The 18,181-nt window shown below is 38.4% G+C and overlaps 1 protein-coding gene across 1 annotated transcript in view; it reads right to left on the bottom strand.

The window, feature by feature from the left end:
• Positions 1-18,181, bottom strand: part of ETFDH (electron transfer flavoprotein dehydrogenase) — a 37,665-nt gene that overhangs the window by 17,271 nt on the left and 2,213 nt on the right. Inside the window, 5 exon segments of the mRNA NM_001131619.1 lie at positions 2,197-2,274; positions 7,377-7,495; positions 7,923-8,004; positions 10,249-10,478; positions 12,067-12,207. Coding sequence (NP_001125091.1) covers positions 2,197-2,274; positions 7,377-7,495; positions 7,923-8,004; positions 10,249-10,478; positions 12,067-12,207 — 650 coding nt within the window.

Raw genomic sequence — 18,181 nt, 5'->3', positions numbered from 1 at the left:
CTTTTACTGAGAGGCAGTATGAGACAACAGTTCTTTACAAACCTGGCTATGCATCGGAATCCCTGGAGGCTTGTTAAAAAACAGCTTCTTAGGCCTTACTGCAGGACAGGCTGAGCCCCAAGATGTCACATGATTCTGATGTGGCCAGTTAAACCACTAGGATTCCCAAACAGGATTTGCCATTTGCCTTTTTTTTTTTTTTGAGACGGAGTCTCGCTCTGTTGCCCAGGCTGGAGTGCAGTGGTGTGATCTCGGCTCACTGCAAGCTCCGCCTCCTGGGTTCACGCCATTCTCCTGCCTCAGCCTCCCGAATAGCTGGGATTACAGGCGTGCGCCACTACGCCCAGCTAATTTTTTTGTATTTTTTTTTTTAGTAGGGACATGGTTTCACCGTGTTAGCCAGGATGGTCTCTATCTCCTGACCTCGTGATCTGCCTGCCTCAGCCTCCCAAAGTGCTGGGATTACAGGCGTGAGCCACTGCGACGGGCCGCTATTTGCTTTTAAAGCAGGAAATGTGAGAAGGAGAAAGTCTGCTGGAAGAGACTCTAGATTCCTAATTCCATTCCAAGAGTGGCAGAGAGGAGGATAAACTATCAGTTGACAAATATTTACTGAGACCTAATATGTACCTGGCATTATGCCAGGCACTGGAATAACCCCAGGATCTCCATCCTTAGGGAGCTTATAATCTAGTTGGGAAATTGGATAATAAATAAACCTGAATAGACAGGTTAGTTGATTGAGATGTTAATTTGTGTTTTGTTCATATTATAGGACAGCAAGCTATTTTTTTCCTTATCTTTTCCAAAGAGTGAGAATTCTACGTTCTAATGGTTTTGCTTTCAGATTCAAAAATACAAGATGTGAAAACCTGAAAATTATCCAGGTTTATATTTTGAATGGGAGGTGAAGAATCAGTTTTATATCTACCAAAAGATGTTAAAATCATGTCAAAGTGCTTAAGAATATTGTGATGAAGGCCGGCCACCGTGGCTCATGCCTGTAATCCCAGTACTTTGGGAGGCCGAGGTGGGTGGATTACTAGGTCAGGAGTTCAAGACCAGCCTGGCCAACATGCAAAACCCTGTCTCTACTAAAAATACAAAAAGTAGCCAGGCATGGTGGCGCATGCCTGTAATCCCAGCTACTCGGGAGGCCGAGGCGAGAGAACTACTTGAACCTGGAAGGCAGAGGTTGCAGTAAGCCAAGGTCACGCCACTGCACTCCAGCCTGGGCAACAGAATGAGACTCCATCTCAAAACACAAACAAACAAACAAACAAGTCAAAGTATATCACTATTTACCTACTGATAGTAATGCAAAATGATTCTTGTCCAAAGAAATTAAAATTGTGGAGAAATAAAAACTGCGGAAATTATTTTCATCTGATGTACTTGGTTAATGCAGTGGATTGATGGCCTATAAATGTGTATATGTTTGAATTCTCCTTGCACTGGCTGTAACATCTTACTGATTCTCTCCTTAACTAAATGAAATAAAATCTTTGACATGTGTTTGACTTATGTTTGTATATTTGTATGTCATTATCTTTAAAAAAAATTTTAAATATAACTACTTGCCTAAATCATTGTTAGCTCAGAGTTGCTTCTATATTTTTTAATGAGACAAAAATTCCATATTAATTACTGTATTCTAACACCCACATTTTTTGACATTTTTAAAATTTTTATTTATTTATTTATTTATTTATTTATTTATTTATTTTGAGACCAGGTTATAAGACTGGCTAATTTTGTATTTTTGGTAGAGACAGGGTCTCACCATGTTGCTCAGGAAGTTCTCAAACTCCTGGGTTCAAGTGATCCACCTGCCTTGGCCTCCCAACATCCATATAATTAATGTATAGTTTGTAGCAAGACCTTTATTGAATCTAAGTTGGTTCTTTCTTCTTCTTCTTCTTCTCCTTCTTTTTTTTTTAAGACAGGGTTTTGCTCTGTCACTCACCCAAGCTGAAATGAAGTGGTGTGATTATGACTCACTGCAGCCTCGAACTCCTGGGCTCAAGTGATCCTCCTGTTTCAGCCTCCAAAGTAGCTAGGACTACAGGTGTATACCACGAAGCCCAGCTAATTTTGTTTTCTTTTTTTGGAGAGATGGGGTTTCACTTTGATGCCCACACAGTTCTTTCTGTTGTTTGTCGCTTTGTTAAGCACGTAACTATTAAAAAGGTTTACCTTTGGTGCACCATCCTTTTGTATCCCTACATCGTTAGTGGCAATTCCTTTTACACTACCATCATCATGAAAAAGGACCTAAAAACAATAAAAACAAATTTATTCATACCTTACAATTCATAATAATCTTGAAAAAACAGTAAATAGCCTTAGGTTTCTTAGAAGGTGAATATCTTCTCTAGATTATAGAAATACAGAGTTTAAAATGTTCAAGTAATAAAGAGACATGTATTAAGGTACTCCCTTCTAGAGTATTAAAGAACAGAGCTCGCACAATGGGAAATGAAAACAATGCCACAACCTTGATGAGAAAGAAAAGGGGGAGACTACTAGAGAGATTACTAGGGAAACCAGTAAGATTAAACAAGAAGTGCCCTTCAGATGTCAAATCATGTGTAAAGAATCTGAAATGGAGGCCTGTAACACATGAAGAACATGAAGGTGGAGAGGAAGAAACTGTCAGAAAAGCTTACATCTCAAATGAGTGAAGACTTCAATAAACAAGAACTAAAGAAAACAAAACAGGGAGAAGCTGAAGACAAACCAAGGATGATAAAAGTTTATTTTTGGAGCAAGAAAAAGGGGGAAAATAGGTCAAAAGTGTAATTCTGATGAGGAGAAATAGCAATAGTCTGTAACTCTTGGTTTCTGTTTTCTCTGTGGAGGAAAATGTTCGTTGGATAGTAAAGTACAAAATGTGCAATGCAATTACACAGCAGATTATAAGAAAGCATGGGTGTGGAGAAGTACAAGAAAAGATTAGCAGCAATGGATATGAACCCACCACCCCGCAAAAAAAAAAAAAAAAAAAAAAAAAAAAAAAATATATATATATATATATATATATATATATATATATAAAGGTTTTATTTGATATCCTGAAAACGAACAAATCAACAGCAAAATATGGCTACAGACTAAACTGAAGTTTGGCTCAGAGTACCCTCAAAATCCCTGGCAAAGAGATCAATAATCTGTTGATGATAATCATTAAGGACCTGAGAAAAAGAAGAGTGATACAAGTGACTATAAGTGTTCGTGTATGTATTCCAAAAGTGAAAATCATGGATTCTACAAACCACCTACCCGTGACTTTGACACTGATTCCAGTCAACAATGTTTAACAAGGAGAAATGCAAAATCCCACACTTGGGTCCAAAAACCCAAATGCATGTATATGGGTTAGGAAAACACAAATTTATAGCAGCAAGTATAATACAGGGACCTATGTGTTTTATTTGACTTACAAACTGTAAGGGTAAAAACAAATAGAAAAAAACTGAATTTTTCTTGCTGCCAATAACTTTTCTTTCAGCATTTCCTTTAGCAAACTTCCAACTGCAAATCCTCTATTTGTCTCTCTGAGATACATGGCAGTCTTTTTAAACTGCATTCCAGGAATGTCTTTTTTAGGGCTTTGGAGCCATTGCTTTGAAATGGACCAACAAGAAGGATGCCTCCTGTCTTCCTGTCTGTGGGAATTTGGGTAGGTGTTTGGCTCTAAGTTGTAACTTCCTGCTTATCAAAAAACAAAACAAACAAACAAAAAAACCAACAACAAAAAAAACATTTTATTTTTCCTTAGAGTAAAAAAGAGTTAACATGTATGTAATGAATGGATTGTATCTGCCTGGCTATTTAAAAGGGTGAGATTTCTGTCTTGGCCTGTAATATGCATCATAGTTTTGGTTTAAGGCTAATTCAAGAATAAAACTGTTTCGTTCTTTTTTTTTTTTTTTTGAGACGGAGTCTTGCTCTGTCGCCCAGGCTGGAGTGCAGTGGCGCGATCTCGGCTTACTGCAAGCTCTGCCTCCCGGGTTCACGACATTCTCCTGCCTCAGCCTCCCAAGTAGCTGGGACTACAGGCGCCCACCACCACGCCCAGCTAATCTTTTGTATTTTTAGTAGAGGCGGGGTTTCCCCGTGGTCTCGATCTCCTGATCTCATGATCCGCCCGCCTCAGCCTTCCAAAATGCTGGGATTACAGGCGTGAGCCACTGTGCCCAGTCTTTTTTTTTTTTTTTTTTTTTGAGACAGAGTCTCACTCTGTTGCCAGGCTGGAGTGCAGTGGCACCATCTCGGCTCACTGCAACCTCTGTCTCCTGGGTTCAAGTGATTCTCCTGCCTCAGCCTCCTGAGTAGATGGGATGACAGGCGCCTGCCACCACGCCCAGCTAATTTTTGTATTTTTAGTAGAGACGGTGTTTCACCGTGTTGGCCAGGATGGTCTCGATCTCTTGACCTCGTGATCCGCCCACCTCGGCCTCCCAAAGTGCTGGGATAACAGGCATGAGCCACTGCGCCTGGCCTGTTTCATTCTTTTTTATAATTTATGAAGGGAATTTTTCTGGGTCCTCAGGCGATTTTATTTTTTATTTTTTGAGATGGAATCTTGCTCTGTCGCCCAGGCTGGGGTGCAGTGGCATGATCTTGGCCCACTGCAACCTCTGCCTTCTGGGTTCAAGCGATTCTTCTGCCTCAGCCTCCCAAGTAGCTAGGATTACAGGCACGTGCCGCCATGCCCGGCTAATTTTTTGTATTTTTAGTAGAGACGGGGTTTCACCATGTTAGCCAGGATGGTCTTGATCTCCTGACCTCGTGACCTGCCCGCCTTGGCCTCCCAAAGTGCTGGGATTACAGGCGTGAGCCACCACGCCCAGCCAAGATTTTATTTTTAATAATTTCCCCAGTAATGCATAATGAGAATCAATAGTGTGATGTGGTTGCCAAAAAAGTAATTACTTTGAGGGAATTAATGTAAGACCAGTTTCTAGAATGGAGAAGATAACAGTTCTACACTAGACATGAAGTGGTTTATTCATTCTGGGTGCCACTTTGTAAAGGGGATAAAAAGAGGATCCATTCAGAAGTGGGCAGCAAGAATACTGAAACAACTCAAAACTCAAATTATGTACCGTCATGGCTGAAAGAACTGAGAATATTTAAGCTAGTGCTGGGGCTCAGAAGATAATACCCTAAAAAGTATGTTCCTGGCATGCTGATGTTGAGGCTCAGAAACTGATATCCCAAAATATGGTGCTTTGACATGCTGAACTGAAGAAGCTTCAATGTCTCTCTGACCTTCCCCGGCCAGCTGTCCCTGTGTCTTAATCGTCTGTCTCTCCCAAAGCACAGGATGAAGTTGTTCTCTGAAGTTCCCTTATCTTCCTAAAATATGGGCCTACCAAAGAAGCAAACAATTACTTCTGGTCCCTTTCCTGAGTTTTCATGAACTGAACTCATATTGCAGGAAGAATGACTGAAGTCTGTCAATAAACTTGGACAGGCTTCTGTCAGAAACCATTGTCTCCTCTGCAGGCTCAAGAGACTTTGTCCCAGGTCGTTGTATGTTCTTCAAGCCCACTGAATTTCCCTAAAAATCATTTACTATGCCCCTAAAGACATCCATACTTCCCCATCTCCATTTTCCCTACCAAGGAAGGCCCATAACTGTACCCCATTGCGTGTCAGGGTCATCACTCTGAAATATTCCCTTCATGCACGCTGATAAACCTGTATGCCTTTTCTCCTACTAACCTGCCTCTTGTGAGCCGATTTTTCTATGAACCTTAAGAGGGTGAGGAGGAAGTCTTCCCTTGGCACTCAGCCCCTATGCTGAGTACCTGGAACTGAAGAAAGACTGGAAGGCCTCAGAAACAAGGTCTTTCTTACATTCTCCCATCCCTCTTTCTCCCCTAAAGCAAGTCACAGAAACCAGGATTCCTCTTCCTCAAGGTGAGTCATAGAAACCAGAAATCCTCTCCCTTAATACAGGCCATAAAACCTAGAAAGGTTATTTTCTTACTTCTCCCTTTCCCCTTGAAAACTCTCATTCCAGAGGAGTTCTGCTCCAGCCATACCTCAGAGGAAGAAATGCTACACAAAAAGGCCAAAGAGAATGTGAACAGACAGGCCTTGCTTGGCTTCCTCTCTCAGTCTACTACCGTTAGATCATACCCTTCTGTCTAATCACATTTCAACATGGCTGTCCATTCTTATTGTACCTAAGCATAAAAATGGTTTCCCCTGGGTCTTTAGGGCCTTTATTTCTGGAGGATTTCATATCATGTAAAACTTTGATTAAATAAATGTGTTATGTTATTCTTGTTACCCTGTCTTTTGTTATAGGAGTGTCAGCTGTGACCCTTATGATGGGCGAGAAGGGTCACACCTTTCTGCTATTGGGGCTCAGAAAATGATAGGCTAAAATATGGCACTCTGGCATGCTAAACCAAAGCAGCAGCTTCAAGGTCTCTCTGACCTTCCCCCCCTCCTGTCTTTCAATCCTATCTCTTCTAAAGCACTGGATGCGGCTCTTCTCTGATATTCCATTCTCTACCTTAAGACCAGACCTGTCAAAGAGAACACAATGGTCTTCCATCCCATTCCCGAAATCTTATTATTAACATCTATTGCAGAAAAGAAAACAGAAAAAAGCAACTACACCTAGACAAACACTTTTTCATAAGATCATGCCTGCCTCTCAGGCTCATTCAAATTCCAAAGAGAATCATTTACAAGTTAATTTCTGTGTCTTGGGTGCATTCATTTTCCCTAAAAATCATTCACTTCCTTTCAAGATTGCTAAACACCCAATTTCCCCTTCCCTTCAAGCGTTTGGACCTCACTGGGTTATTGGATCATCATTCTCTTGTGCTTATGCATGTTAAATAAATCTGTATGCTTCTTCTCCTATTACTCTGTCTATTGTCAGTTCATTTCTGGTGAACCTTCAGAGGGCAGAGACAAACCTTTCCCTTAACTTCTATACCACCCCTATACTGGGAAATAAAAAAACATTCCAGAGTAAAGATAGGGAGGAAGAGAGAGCAGGGAATAATTATAATTAGAAAGTTGTCCTTGGAAGAGGGCATAGATTTGTTCTGGATAGTATAAAACTATAGGTAAGTTCTGTTCAAAATAAGGAAGAGATTACCAACAATCCACAATTTTTCATCCCTTATGGTGATCACTCATAAGTTGGACAATCACTTGAGGGGGTACAACATGAAGAATTCAAGTACTCTTTGGATTAGATACTTTAAAGATTCCTTCTAATCTTATAATTCTAAAATCCCATGGCTTTTAAAAATATTTATTTCTTCAACTTTATAAAATTCTCCACTTATTAAAAAAAGAGAGTTCCTATAAATATTAAAACAAAACAAAACTATACAAACCTCAGCAGCTGCATAACCAGGGTATACTTCAACACCAAGGGCTTCTGCTTGTTCGCCCATCCAGCTCACTAAATGTCCCAAGCGTACAATGTAATTGCCATGATTATTCATTGGAAGCCCTATAAATATATGCTTAATTTATAATTCTGACTTTTCATTGATAAGACATTACAAAAACATAAATACTTTAAAATTTCAAATCAATATATATTTCTACATAAGTGCTATATTGATGGTCACACTTTCAACTTATTTTCTACAATTTTGGTCTAGAGTTCTAATTTATTACATTACAAACAACACTAAAGCACTAAGTTAGAAATTCCGGCTTGGCTTACAAGGCTGTCTCAATTCTTCTAGACTGGAAGACAAAAGAACTGAGTTCTAGTCCTGCTTTCCCACCAGCTAGCTGTATAGCTTTGAGTAAGTCCTTCAAATATCTGGGCCTCAGTTCTCATCTGTGAAAGGAGGAAATTTCGCCAGATGAAATGTAGTTCCTTCCAGCTATGGAATTCCATAGTTCTATGAATATTCACTATACCTTACCTGGAAGAATTGGCACAGGAATTCTATATTTCTCTGTTAAAATTCCAAATCTGTCTTCTGTTACAGGAGTGTTAAGTGGAGCCTAGAAATAAAAGAAGAAAAAGAAACGTTTTTAGTTTATATTTGCAAGTGTAAATATAAATACAAAAAACTATAAAATGTACTCTGATGACAAAAAAAAACTCCCCCCTAATTTTCTTTCGGCATTTCCTTTATAAAACTTGTCACTGTGAACTGTGAATCCTTTCTCTGTCTGAGATGTATTGGAATTTTTTTTTTTTTTTTTGAGACAGTGTCTCTTTCTGTCACCCAGGCTGAAGTGCAGTGGTGCAATCTCAGCTCACTGCAGCCTCTGCCTCCTGGGTTCAAGTGTTTCTCCTGCCTCAGCCTCCCAAGTGGCTGGGCTTATAGGCACCTGACGCCATGCCGGGCTGATTTTTGTATTTTTAGTAGAGAGGGGGTTTCACTATGTTGGCCATGTATTTTTAGTAGAGAGGGGGTTTCACTATGTTGGCCATGTATTTTTAGTAGAGAGGGGGTTTCACCATGTTGGCCAGGCTGGTCTCGAACTCCTGACCTCAAGTCATCCACCCCCCGCCTTGGCCTCCCAAAGTGTTTGGATTACCCGCCTGGCCAGCTGGGAATCTTTTAAAAATCTAAATAAACCTCTTGCCAGTTTTGCATCCCAGGAATATATTTCTTGGGAGTCTTGGAAACACCTTTGAAACGTGACCATCATGTCTTTTTGTCTCTGTGGAGAGGTTAGCCAAGGTGCTTGGCTCTAAGTTGAAACTTCCTGGTTGGTGAAAGGTAAGAGAAGTTTTATTTTCCTTTTGGATAAAGACAATTAACATGTTGTTACACTGTACCTGCTGGCTATACATATTAAAAGGCACCAAAGTCTGTGTGGTGGCTCACAAGCCTGTAGTCCCAGCATTTTGGGAGGCTGAAGCTAGTGGATTTGAGCCAACATGGCAAAAATCCCGTCTGTACTAAAAAAATACAAAAATTAGCTGTGTGTGGTGGCGCACGCCTATAATTCCAGCTACTAAGGGGGCTGAGGTGGGAGGATTACTTGAGCCCCGGAGGTTGAGGCTGCAGAGAGCCATGATTGTGCCACTGTACTCCAGCCTAGGTGACAGAGTGAGACCCTGTCTCAAAAAAAAGGTGCCAAAGCAATAAAGGGCTTCAACACGAAAAACATTTTCTATTAGAATTGATATTATGTCAATGTTAATTCAATAATATCCATTTCTGATATAATATCAAAGGGATAAATTCAACTAGGCCCAATTAAAGTATTTCTAGTTTAAGGGAGCTTGATATTTCAGAAAGGAGAGCACAGATGAAATTTTTGGAATGCAACTTATTCCACATGGAAAGAATACAGATATTTATATAATTTTTGATCTTTGCAAGTATATTCACAACCACTGAATAATCTAATCTAGGAGGTAGGACAGGTATAATATAACCCATTAGAGAAGAAAAAATTGACAATCTAAGATTTTAACCAAATTCATACAAATTTTATTTAAGACAATACAACTTGGACTTGCTCCTCTGTATATCACACCTGTGGTTTTTCTGCTTAGGTTATGGGAAGCCATATTAATATGTTTCTTCAGAAAATCAGGTTATCCTCTTTGGCCTTAGATATTGCATTGTCCCAGAAATTATTACTTTATTAAGAACAATCATACAAAGACTTAAAGTTTAAAAATACCCTCAAAATACAAAATGCCTCCCAAGAAATATTCAAAGGTCTTCTCAAGTTATTATCTTCTCATATACCCATTACATAAATACATGTAGAAAGCATTACACAAAAATATTTGTTAATATCATAAATTAAAATTCTGATATAAATTTTTTTTTAATTTAAAAAGTATATAATTATTCTCTTAGAGTTACATGGGCTGGGTGTGGTGGCTCATGCCTGTAATCCCAGTGCTCTGGGAGGCCAAGGCGGGTGGATTGCCTGAGGTCAGGAGTTCGAGACCAGCCTGGCCAATACAGTGAAACCCTGTCTCTATTAAAAATACAAAAAATTAGCTGGGCATGGTGGCAGGTGCCTGTAATCCCAGCTACTAGGGAGACTGAGGCAGGAGAATCACTTGAACCTGGGAGGTGGAGGTTGCAGTGAGCTGAGATCGCACCACTGCACTCCAGCCTGGGCAACAAGAGTGAAAATCCATCTCAAAAAAGAAAAAAAAAAAAAAAAGAGTTACATGAAAAGGGTTTCCTATATTCCAGTAATTTGGGAACAATTACTGAAATACAATTACAAAAGATTAGACTTTGTATAAAAAACAATTTTTCATACCCCCTTCTCTTTCCAGTCTGGGAAGAGTTCTTTAAAAGCACCTGGATCAAGGCAAGCCCCTGAGAGAGTATGAGCTCCTATCTGGGCAGCTTTCTCCACTAGACACACACGGATGTCCTTTTCATGTGCCGCAGCCAATTGTTTTAGACGAACAGCTGCAGAGAGCCCTGCAGGGCCTGCACCAACTATTACAACATCTGCTTCTTCTGCAAACCTTTCCATGTTCACTCCTGGGAGAAATAAAAATTCTGGGATTAATATGACCCAATAATCACATGATAAATCACATGACAGTTAAAAAATATCCACTGTGCTTTAGAGTATTATTTATGGAAATTCTCCCTGTGTTTTGCACAATAATTATATTAAGCATATTACTGTATTAGTATGATTATATTCTTAGGTTCTGTTCCAGTACATACTTTATTTCAGTTTCCATAAACTAATTCTTGGCTTTGAGATTTATTATTATACATTTAGCAAATATTTACTTGTGTAAAATACAGTCACAAGTCGCTTAATGACAGAAATGGTTTCTGAGAAATGCATCGTTAGGCAATTTTGCCCTTTTGCAAACATCATAGAGTATACTTACACAAACTAGACTGTACAGCCTATGATACACCTAGGCAACAGGGTATAGACTATTGCTCCTAGGCTACAAAGCTATATAGCATGTGACTATACTGAATACTGTAGACAACTGTAACATAATAGTATGTATGTAACTAAACACATCTAAACACAGAAAAAGTACAGCAAAAATACAGTATAAAATATTTTAAAATGGTATATCTGTACAGGGTACTTACCATGAAGAGAACTTACAGGACTGGAAGCTGTTCTTGGTGAGTGACTGAGTGAGCAGTGAGAATGTGAAGGACAAGGACATTACACTACTATAAACTTCATAAACACTATACACTTAGGTTACACTCAATTTATAAAAAAATTTTTTCGTCAGTAAATTAAACTTAGCTTACAGTGATGTTTTTATTTTATAAGCTTTTAAATGTTTTAAACTTTTTGACTCTCTTGTAATAACACTTAGCTAAAACAAACACGTTGTACAGCTGTACAAAAAATGGTTTTTATATCATTTTTCTTTAAGTTTCTTTCTCTTTAAAATTTTTTTCCTTTTACCTTTTAAACTGTTTTATTAAAATTTAAGACACAAACACACACATTAGTTAGGCCTACACAGGGTCAGGATCATCAATATCTTCCACCTCCACATCTTCTCCCACTGGAAGGTCATCAAAGACAGTAACACGCATGGAGCTGTCATCTCCTATGCAAATAGTAGCTTCTTCCAGAATACCTCCTGAAGGACCTGCCTGTGTCTGTTTTACAGTTAACTTTTTAAAAAAATTAAGTAAGAGTACACTCTAAAATAATGATAAAAGTATAATACAGTAAATACATAAACCAGTAATAGTCGTTTATTATCAAGTATTATTTACTGTACATAATTGTATATGGTAGACTTTTAAAGAACTGGCAGTAGAGTATGTTTGTTTACATCAGACTCACCACAAATAATTGAGTAATGTGTTGAGCTACGATGGTCTGGAAGCTATGTTCTAAAAGATGTCACTAGGTGATAGGAATTTTTCAGCTCCATTATAATGTCAAGGGATTACCATCATAAATGTTGTCATGTTGTTGACTGAAGGGTCATTATGCAGCATGTGACTTGGTAAAGCCATAAAATATTATTAGATGTTTTTAAGTTATGAAAAATATAATACTCTCCTCCACAAAATGAAACAAAGTATCCAGAAAAGTCTCAGGAATTGTACACAAATTATTACTTACCTTCCCATCTCTTGTCCTTATCCCGGGGATAAATAGTATAATGGGTAGTAATTCGAGGCACAGTAGAAGTTGAAGACCATCTTGTAGCACATAGAGGTAGATAATTTTTCTTAATTTTTAAGGCATGAAAGCACTGATATGCTGCACAAAAATTATGAAAATTATTATCTTCCTTAAAATTAGTTTTCCTCAGTAGACTGAAAAAATATAAATGAATGACTATACTCAATGAGTATAGTGAAATAGACTATAATCTTTCCTAGGTGAACAATTTGAATAGCTTTTTCTCATAAAGCAATGTTTTCAATCTTAAATATTTTAAAACTAATAAGCAAATTTATTCAATTTAGCTCATATCAGGCTTAACTATGGATTAGTCATGAAAGCTGAACACTTTGAGAGTAATATGGAGTAGTATAATAACTGTGTTAGGTCAATGGCTTTAAGCACAAACTTGGTTTTATAGTCAGGTTCTTAAGACAATATCTTCTTCTTTTTCTTCCTCTTTTTTTTTTTTTTTTGAGACAGAGTCTCATTCTGTCACCCAGGCTGGAGTGCAGTGGTGCAATCTCGGCTCACCACAACCTCTGCCTCCTGGTTTCAAGCGATTCTCACGCCTCAGCCTCCAGAGTATCTGGGACTATGGGTGTGCACCACCACACCCAGCTAATTTTTGATTTTTTTTTTTTTTTTTTTTTTAGTAGAGATGGGGTTTTGCCATGTTGGCCAGGCTGGTCTCGAACTCCTGGCCTCAAGTGATCTGCCTGCCTCAGCCTCTAAAATTGCTGGGATTATAGGTGTGAGCCACTGTGCCTGGCCACAGTATCTTCTGATATCCTTAAAAACCTTAAAAATGTATAAATTTTTGAGTTAGCAAAAAGTATTTTATGGAAATGAACAGAAATGTGCAAAGATTTATCTGCAAAAATGTTCACTGAACCTTCTCTGTTGTCCTCAAACCTTCAACTCCACCTCTTCTTTCCCTTATCCAGGGCAGGTACCCTAGCATCAAACCTCATAAAGATAGAAGCAATTAGATGGGAATTTTCTCAACTCCTTGGCAGTAACTTCTAATATAATCTGTATTTGTGCCCATACTTTGTTCATTATCTCAGTTTATAGCAGAAGAGATGTCTTTTCTCCCATTGATTGTACTCAATGAATATAGTGAAACAGGCTATATTCTCCTCCACTGGGATTAATCTTTCTAGCTGGATGACAAGGCTTATGTCTCCCGTTGTCTAGAGACATTCCTCCATCTGATACCATCCCTTCTGAGCTTCAATTTTGACACCCTTCTCAGCCTCTGTTCATCTTGATAATTGTCCCTATCATTAAAAAAAGACAAAGAATCCTCCCATTAAACCACTCTTGACAGATATAAAAACTTGTATTTGAAGTTATATTCATTAGAAGTCTGTCATAGGAGAAGGGATAGAATAATTAAAAAAAGAATAAAGAGTTCAGAAATAGAGTACACATAGGTATATGGTATATAATAAAGATACCATTTCAAATTAGGGAGAAGAAATGGTTACTCATTAAATGGTGCAGAGATAGCTAGAAAGCCATTCATAAAAAAGTATACTCTGCTCCCTAGGTCAAAATGAATTATATTTGATCAAAGATTTTATTAGGGAAAGTTCAAAGTATAGAAGACTATGGTGGGCTGGACACAGTGGCTCATGACTGTAAATCTCAGCTATGGTGGGAGGACTGCATGAGGCCAGAAGTTCAAGATCAGCCTAGGGAATATAGCAAGACCTCTTCTCTACAGAAATAAAAAATAAAAAGTAAAAAGATTAGCTAGGTGTGGTGGTATGCACCTGCAGTCCCACCTACTCAGGAGGCTGAGGTATGATGATCACTAGAGCCCAGTAATTCGAGGCTACAGTGAGCTAGGACCACATCACTGTACTCCAACCTGGGCAACAAGCACCTTGTCTCAAAAAAAAAGATGGTGATACATCCATAAATTCTTCAATTCTCTCCTCCCTTTGAGTGATGTGGGATGAACTTATTGAGTAGCTTCTAAAAAGTAGAGAACGGAAAGTGAAAAATGTTAACTTTACAGTAGAGAAATATGGCAGATACCACTTTAAGCAAGTGATCAAGTTTAATGTTACCAGCAATAAGACATACTGATACCATGTATCCCTGATATGATGTGGTGAAAAGGGTTCTTTACGTCTGTGGTATTTATCCCCCAAAATCTTTAACCTCAGTATAATCATAAGAAATGATCAGACAAACTCAGATTGAGGGACATTCTACAAAATGCTCGACCAGTACATATCAAAAGTGTAAAGGTCTTGGGACACAAGAAAAGACAGAGGAACTGTCAAATTGAAGTAGACTATGGGGACCTGCCAACTAAAGGCAACCTTGTGCCCTGGACTGGATCCTGGAACAGAAAAAGAAGATCTGAATAAAATCTGTAGTTTAATTAACTTTATTTCATCAATGTTAATTTCTTAGTTTTGATAATTATACTATGGTTACATAAGACATGAAGCTCAGCAAAGGGCATATGGGAACGCTCAGTACTATCTTTGCAACTCATCTGTAAATCTAAAACTATTTCAAGATAAAAAGTTAAAAAAAAAGATTATGGTGATAAAAAAGTTAACTCAAGAAGATCAAACCCAAATATAAGAGCTAAAACCATAAAACTCTTTGAAGACATGAGTGTAAATCGTTGTGACCTTGTGTAAACCAAAAATAAAATTCTAAGGCCCCCAACCAACTGAATGGACTCTCTTCTTGGCCAAGGGGATTCCAAAGAAACCCAAAAAAGTAGTTCATGCCATGATGGTAAGTGGGGGGTCAGACATGCCTCATTATACCCTCTCCCTTTTGGAGTTTAGACATAACTGACCAGCATTAACATTAATATTGAAATCCTAAGACTGACAGAACAGACTCTTTGTAGCAATAAGATACCAACTCCAACCTGACTCTGGTATAACATCACATGACAACAGGCCCTAGAGGAAATCAAAGTATTGTACCCCAAAATATATTTCTTGGACATAGTTTTTGGATTGGCCCTGCAAAGCTGTCTCTTGTGAGGAACATTTACATTCTGTGGAGAATTCTCTTCCCTTTCTAGGCCTTTTCCTGATCTAGGAGAGATTTAACTAAGAGTCTGATACCTTTTAAGGCAAGCTTGTTCAACCTGCAGCCTATGGGCCACATGTTGCCCTGGATGCCTTTAAATGTGGCCCAACACAAATTCGTGAACTTTGAGATGTCCTGCCTTTCCAGGCCAAGCCAATGTAAACCTTACACGTATTGATTAATGTCTTTGCCTGTAACTTCTCTCCCTAAAATGTATAAAATCAAGCTGTAACCCAACCACCTTGGGTACATGTTCTCAGGACCTCCTGAGGCTGTATCGTGGGTCATGGTCCTCACATTTGGCTCAGAATTAATCTCTTCAAATAGTTTACGGAGTTTGGCTTTTTCGTCAACACTTGGGTTAGGCAATGATTTCTTTGATAGAACAACCAAAAACACAAGCAACAACAAAAAATACAGTTAAATTGCACTTCATCAAAATTAAAACCTTTTGTGCATCAAAGGATACCATCAAGAAAGTGAAAAGACAGCCCGTGGAATGGAAGAAAATATTTTCAAATCACATATCTGATAATGGACTTATATTTAGAATATATAAAGAACTCTTGTATCTAGTAATAAAAAGACAAATAACCCAATTAAAAAGTGGGCAAAGGATCTGGATAGACTTTTGTTCAAAGATGATATACAAATGGCCAATAAGTACATGAAAAGATGCTCAGCAGCATTAGCCATCAGGGAAATGCAAACCAAAGCCACATGAGATACTACTTTACATCCACTAGCATGGCTATAGTCAAGAAGTCAAGCAATAATAAAACCACCTTTGCAAAAATTATAACTGAGAAAATTATTACAGTGAAAGAGATCTGACCTAACTGACTCCATCTTGCTTCTAACCTCCAAGTAGTCCTTGTTCATTCCTGGGAGTAGGCTGAACTAACTTTGGGAGTTTATAGTTTAATTTTGAAACAAAGACAATCACAGCCCTTTCCCAGAACAAACCCCCTTCCTTCCTGGGGACCAGACTGTCTTTGCAGGACTAATAAATTAGCTACAAGGTTAGAAATTATGGTTTAAGAGTCATGCAGCTGGAGGTGGCAAGATTCTGAACCTTACCAAATTGCTGCTGGGGATAACATCACAACTGTAAAATCTAGGATCACTACTTGAGATATTTTGCAGATCCTGCACTTGATGGATCAGCTGGCACCACCCAGATCGATGAACTGGCTCATGTGGTTGTTTGGCTCCCACCCCGGAACTGACTCAGTGCAAGAGGACAAACTCACCTCCCTATGATTTCACCTCTGACCTGACCAATTGGCACTCCCCACTTTCTGACCCCCCAACTCATCAAATGATCCTTAAAATCCCCAGTCTCCAAGTTTCGGGGAGACTGATTTGAGTAATAATAAAACTATGGTCTCCTGTACAGCTGCCTCTGTGTGAATTAACTCTTTCTCCATTCTAATTCTCCTGTTTTGATAATTGGCTCTGTCTGGGTAGTGGGCAAGGAGAACCCGTTGGGCAGTTTCAATAACAAGAGTTAGCAAGGATGTGGAAAAACTGGAACCCTCATACACTCCTGGGGGAATGTAAAAATGATGCAGTCTCTTTGAAAAACAGTCTGGCAGTTCCTCAAAAGGTTGAACATAGAGTTTTCATATGACCCATTCCTAAGTCTATCCCTAAGATAATGAAAACACACTTCCACACAAAAACTTGCACAGGAATGTTCCTAGCTGACTTTTTTTTTTTTTTTTTTTTTTTTTGAGACAGGGTCTCACTCTGTCACCAAGGGTGGAATGCAGTGATGTGATCATGGCTCACTGAAGCCTTGACTTTCCAGGCTTAAGTGATCCTCCCACCTCAGCCTCCTGAGTAGCTAGGGCTACAGGTGTATGCCACCATGCCCGGATAATTGTTTCTATTTTTTCGTAGACAAGCAGTCTCACTGGGTTGTGTAAGCTGGTCTCGAAATCCTGGGCTCGAGCAATCTGCCCGTCTCAGCCTCCCAAAGTGCTGGGATTCCACGTGTGAGCCACCACACCTGGCCAACAGCTGAATTATTTATAACAGCCAAAAAGTAGAAACAACCCAAATGTTGATCAATAAATGGTAAGAAGTGATATATCCAAATAATGAAATATTTAGCAATAAGAAGAAATTGAATACTGATATATGCTACCACATAGAACTTTGAAAACAATATGCTATGTGAAAGAAGCCAGTCACAAAAAGATAACATAGTATATGCTTCCATGTACAGGAAATATTCAGAATAGGCTAGTCTATAGAGACAGAAAGTAGATTAACTGTTGTCTAAGGTTGGAAGGGGCTTGGGAATGAATAGTTTCTTTTTGGGGTGATGAAAATGTTCTAAAATAGACTGCAGTGATGGTTTCACAACTCTGACTATACTAAAAACCATTGAATTGTACATTTTAAATAGTATATATTGTATGATTTGTGACATATCTTATTAAAGTTTATTAAAGCTGTTATAAAAAAGCATTTATAGCCACACACAAAAATATTATGAAGAAAACAGGTAATTTTTTTTTTAGAATCTAGGATTTTCAAAGTTATTTTCTAAGAATGATAAAAATCTAAAAAGTTACAATATCACTAGACTAAAAATTTAAACCATTTATGTGACCAAAAAAGGGTAAAGATATAAATGTCTTTAGTTGTCTGTATTCTCCAGCAGATAGCATGCTCCAAAAGCACTGACCTTGTTGTATGTGAAAACCTAATATTAGGTATACGTATTTGTTGACTAAATATTAGATAGTCCTTGACACATGGTACTATAAAAGATTAATGCTTTTCAGAGTCATTTTCTGTGAAAAGGCAAATCTTTTAGGCAATAAAAATCTGTGTTTGGTCATTTTTTTTTAAGTGGCAAAGAAATGAACTTACTTATGCATACTGAAAACTATAGCACTGGGGCCAGGCATGGTGGCTTATGCCTATAATCCCAGCACTTTGGGAGGCTGAGGTAGGAGGGTCACTTGAGGCCAGGAGTTTG

The sequence above is a fragment of the Pongo abelii genome, chromosome 3 (genome assembly GCF_028885655.2).
Source record: "Pongo abelii isolate AG06213 chromosome 3, NHGRI_mPonAbe1-v2.0_pri, whole genome shotgun sequence".
Taxonomy (NCBI): Eukaryota; Metazoa; Chordata; class Mammalia; order Primates; family Hominidae; genus Pongo; species Pongo abelii.
This window is presented reverse-complemented; position numbering and strand designations above follow the sequence as displayed.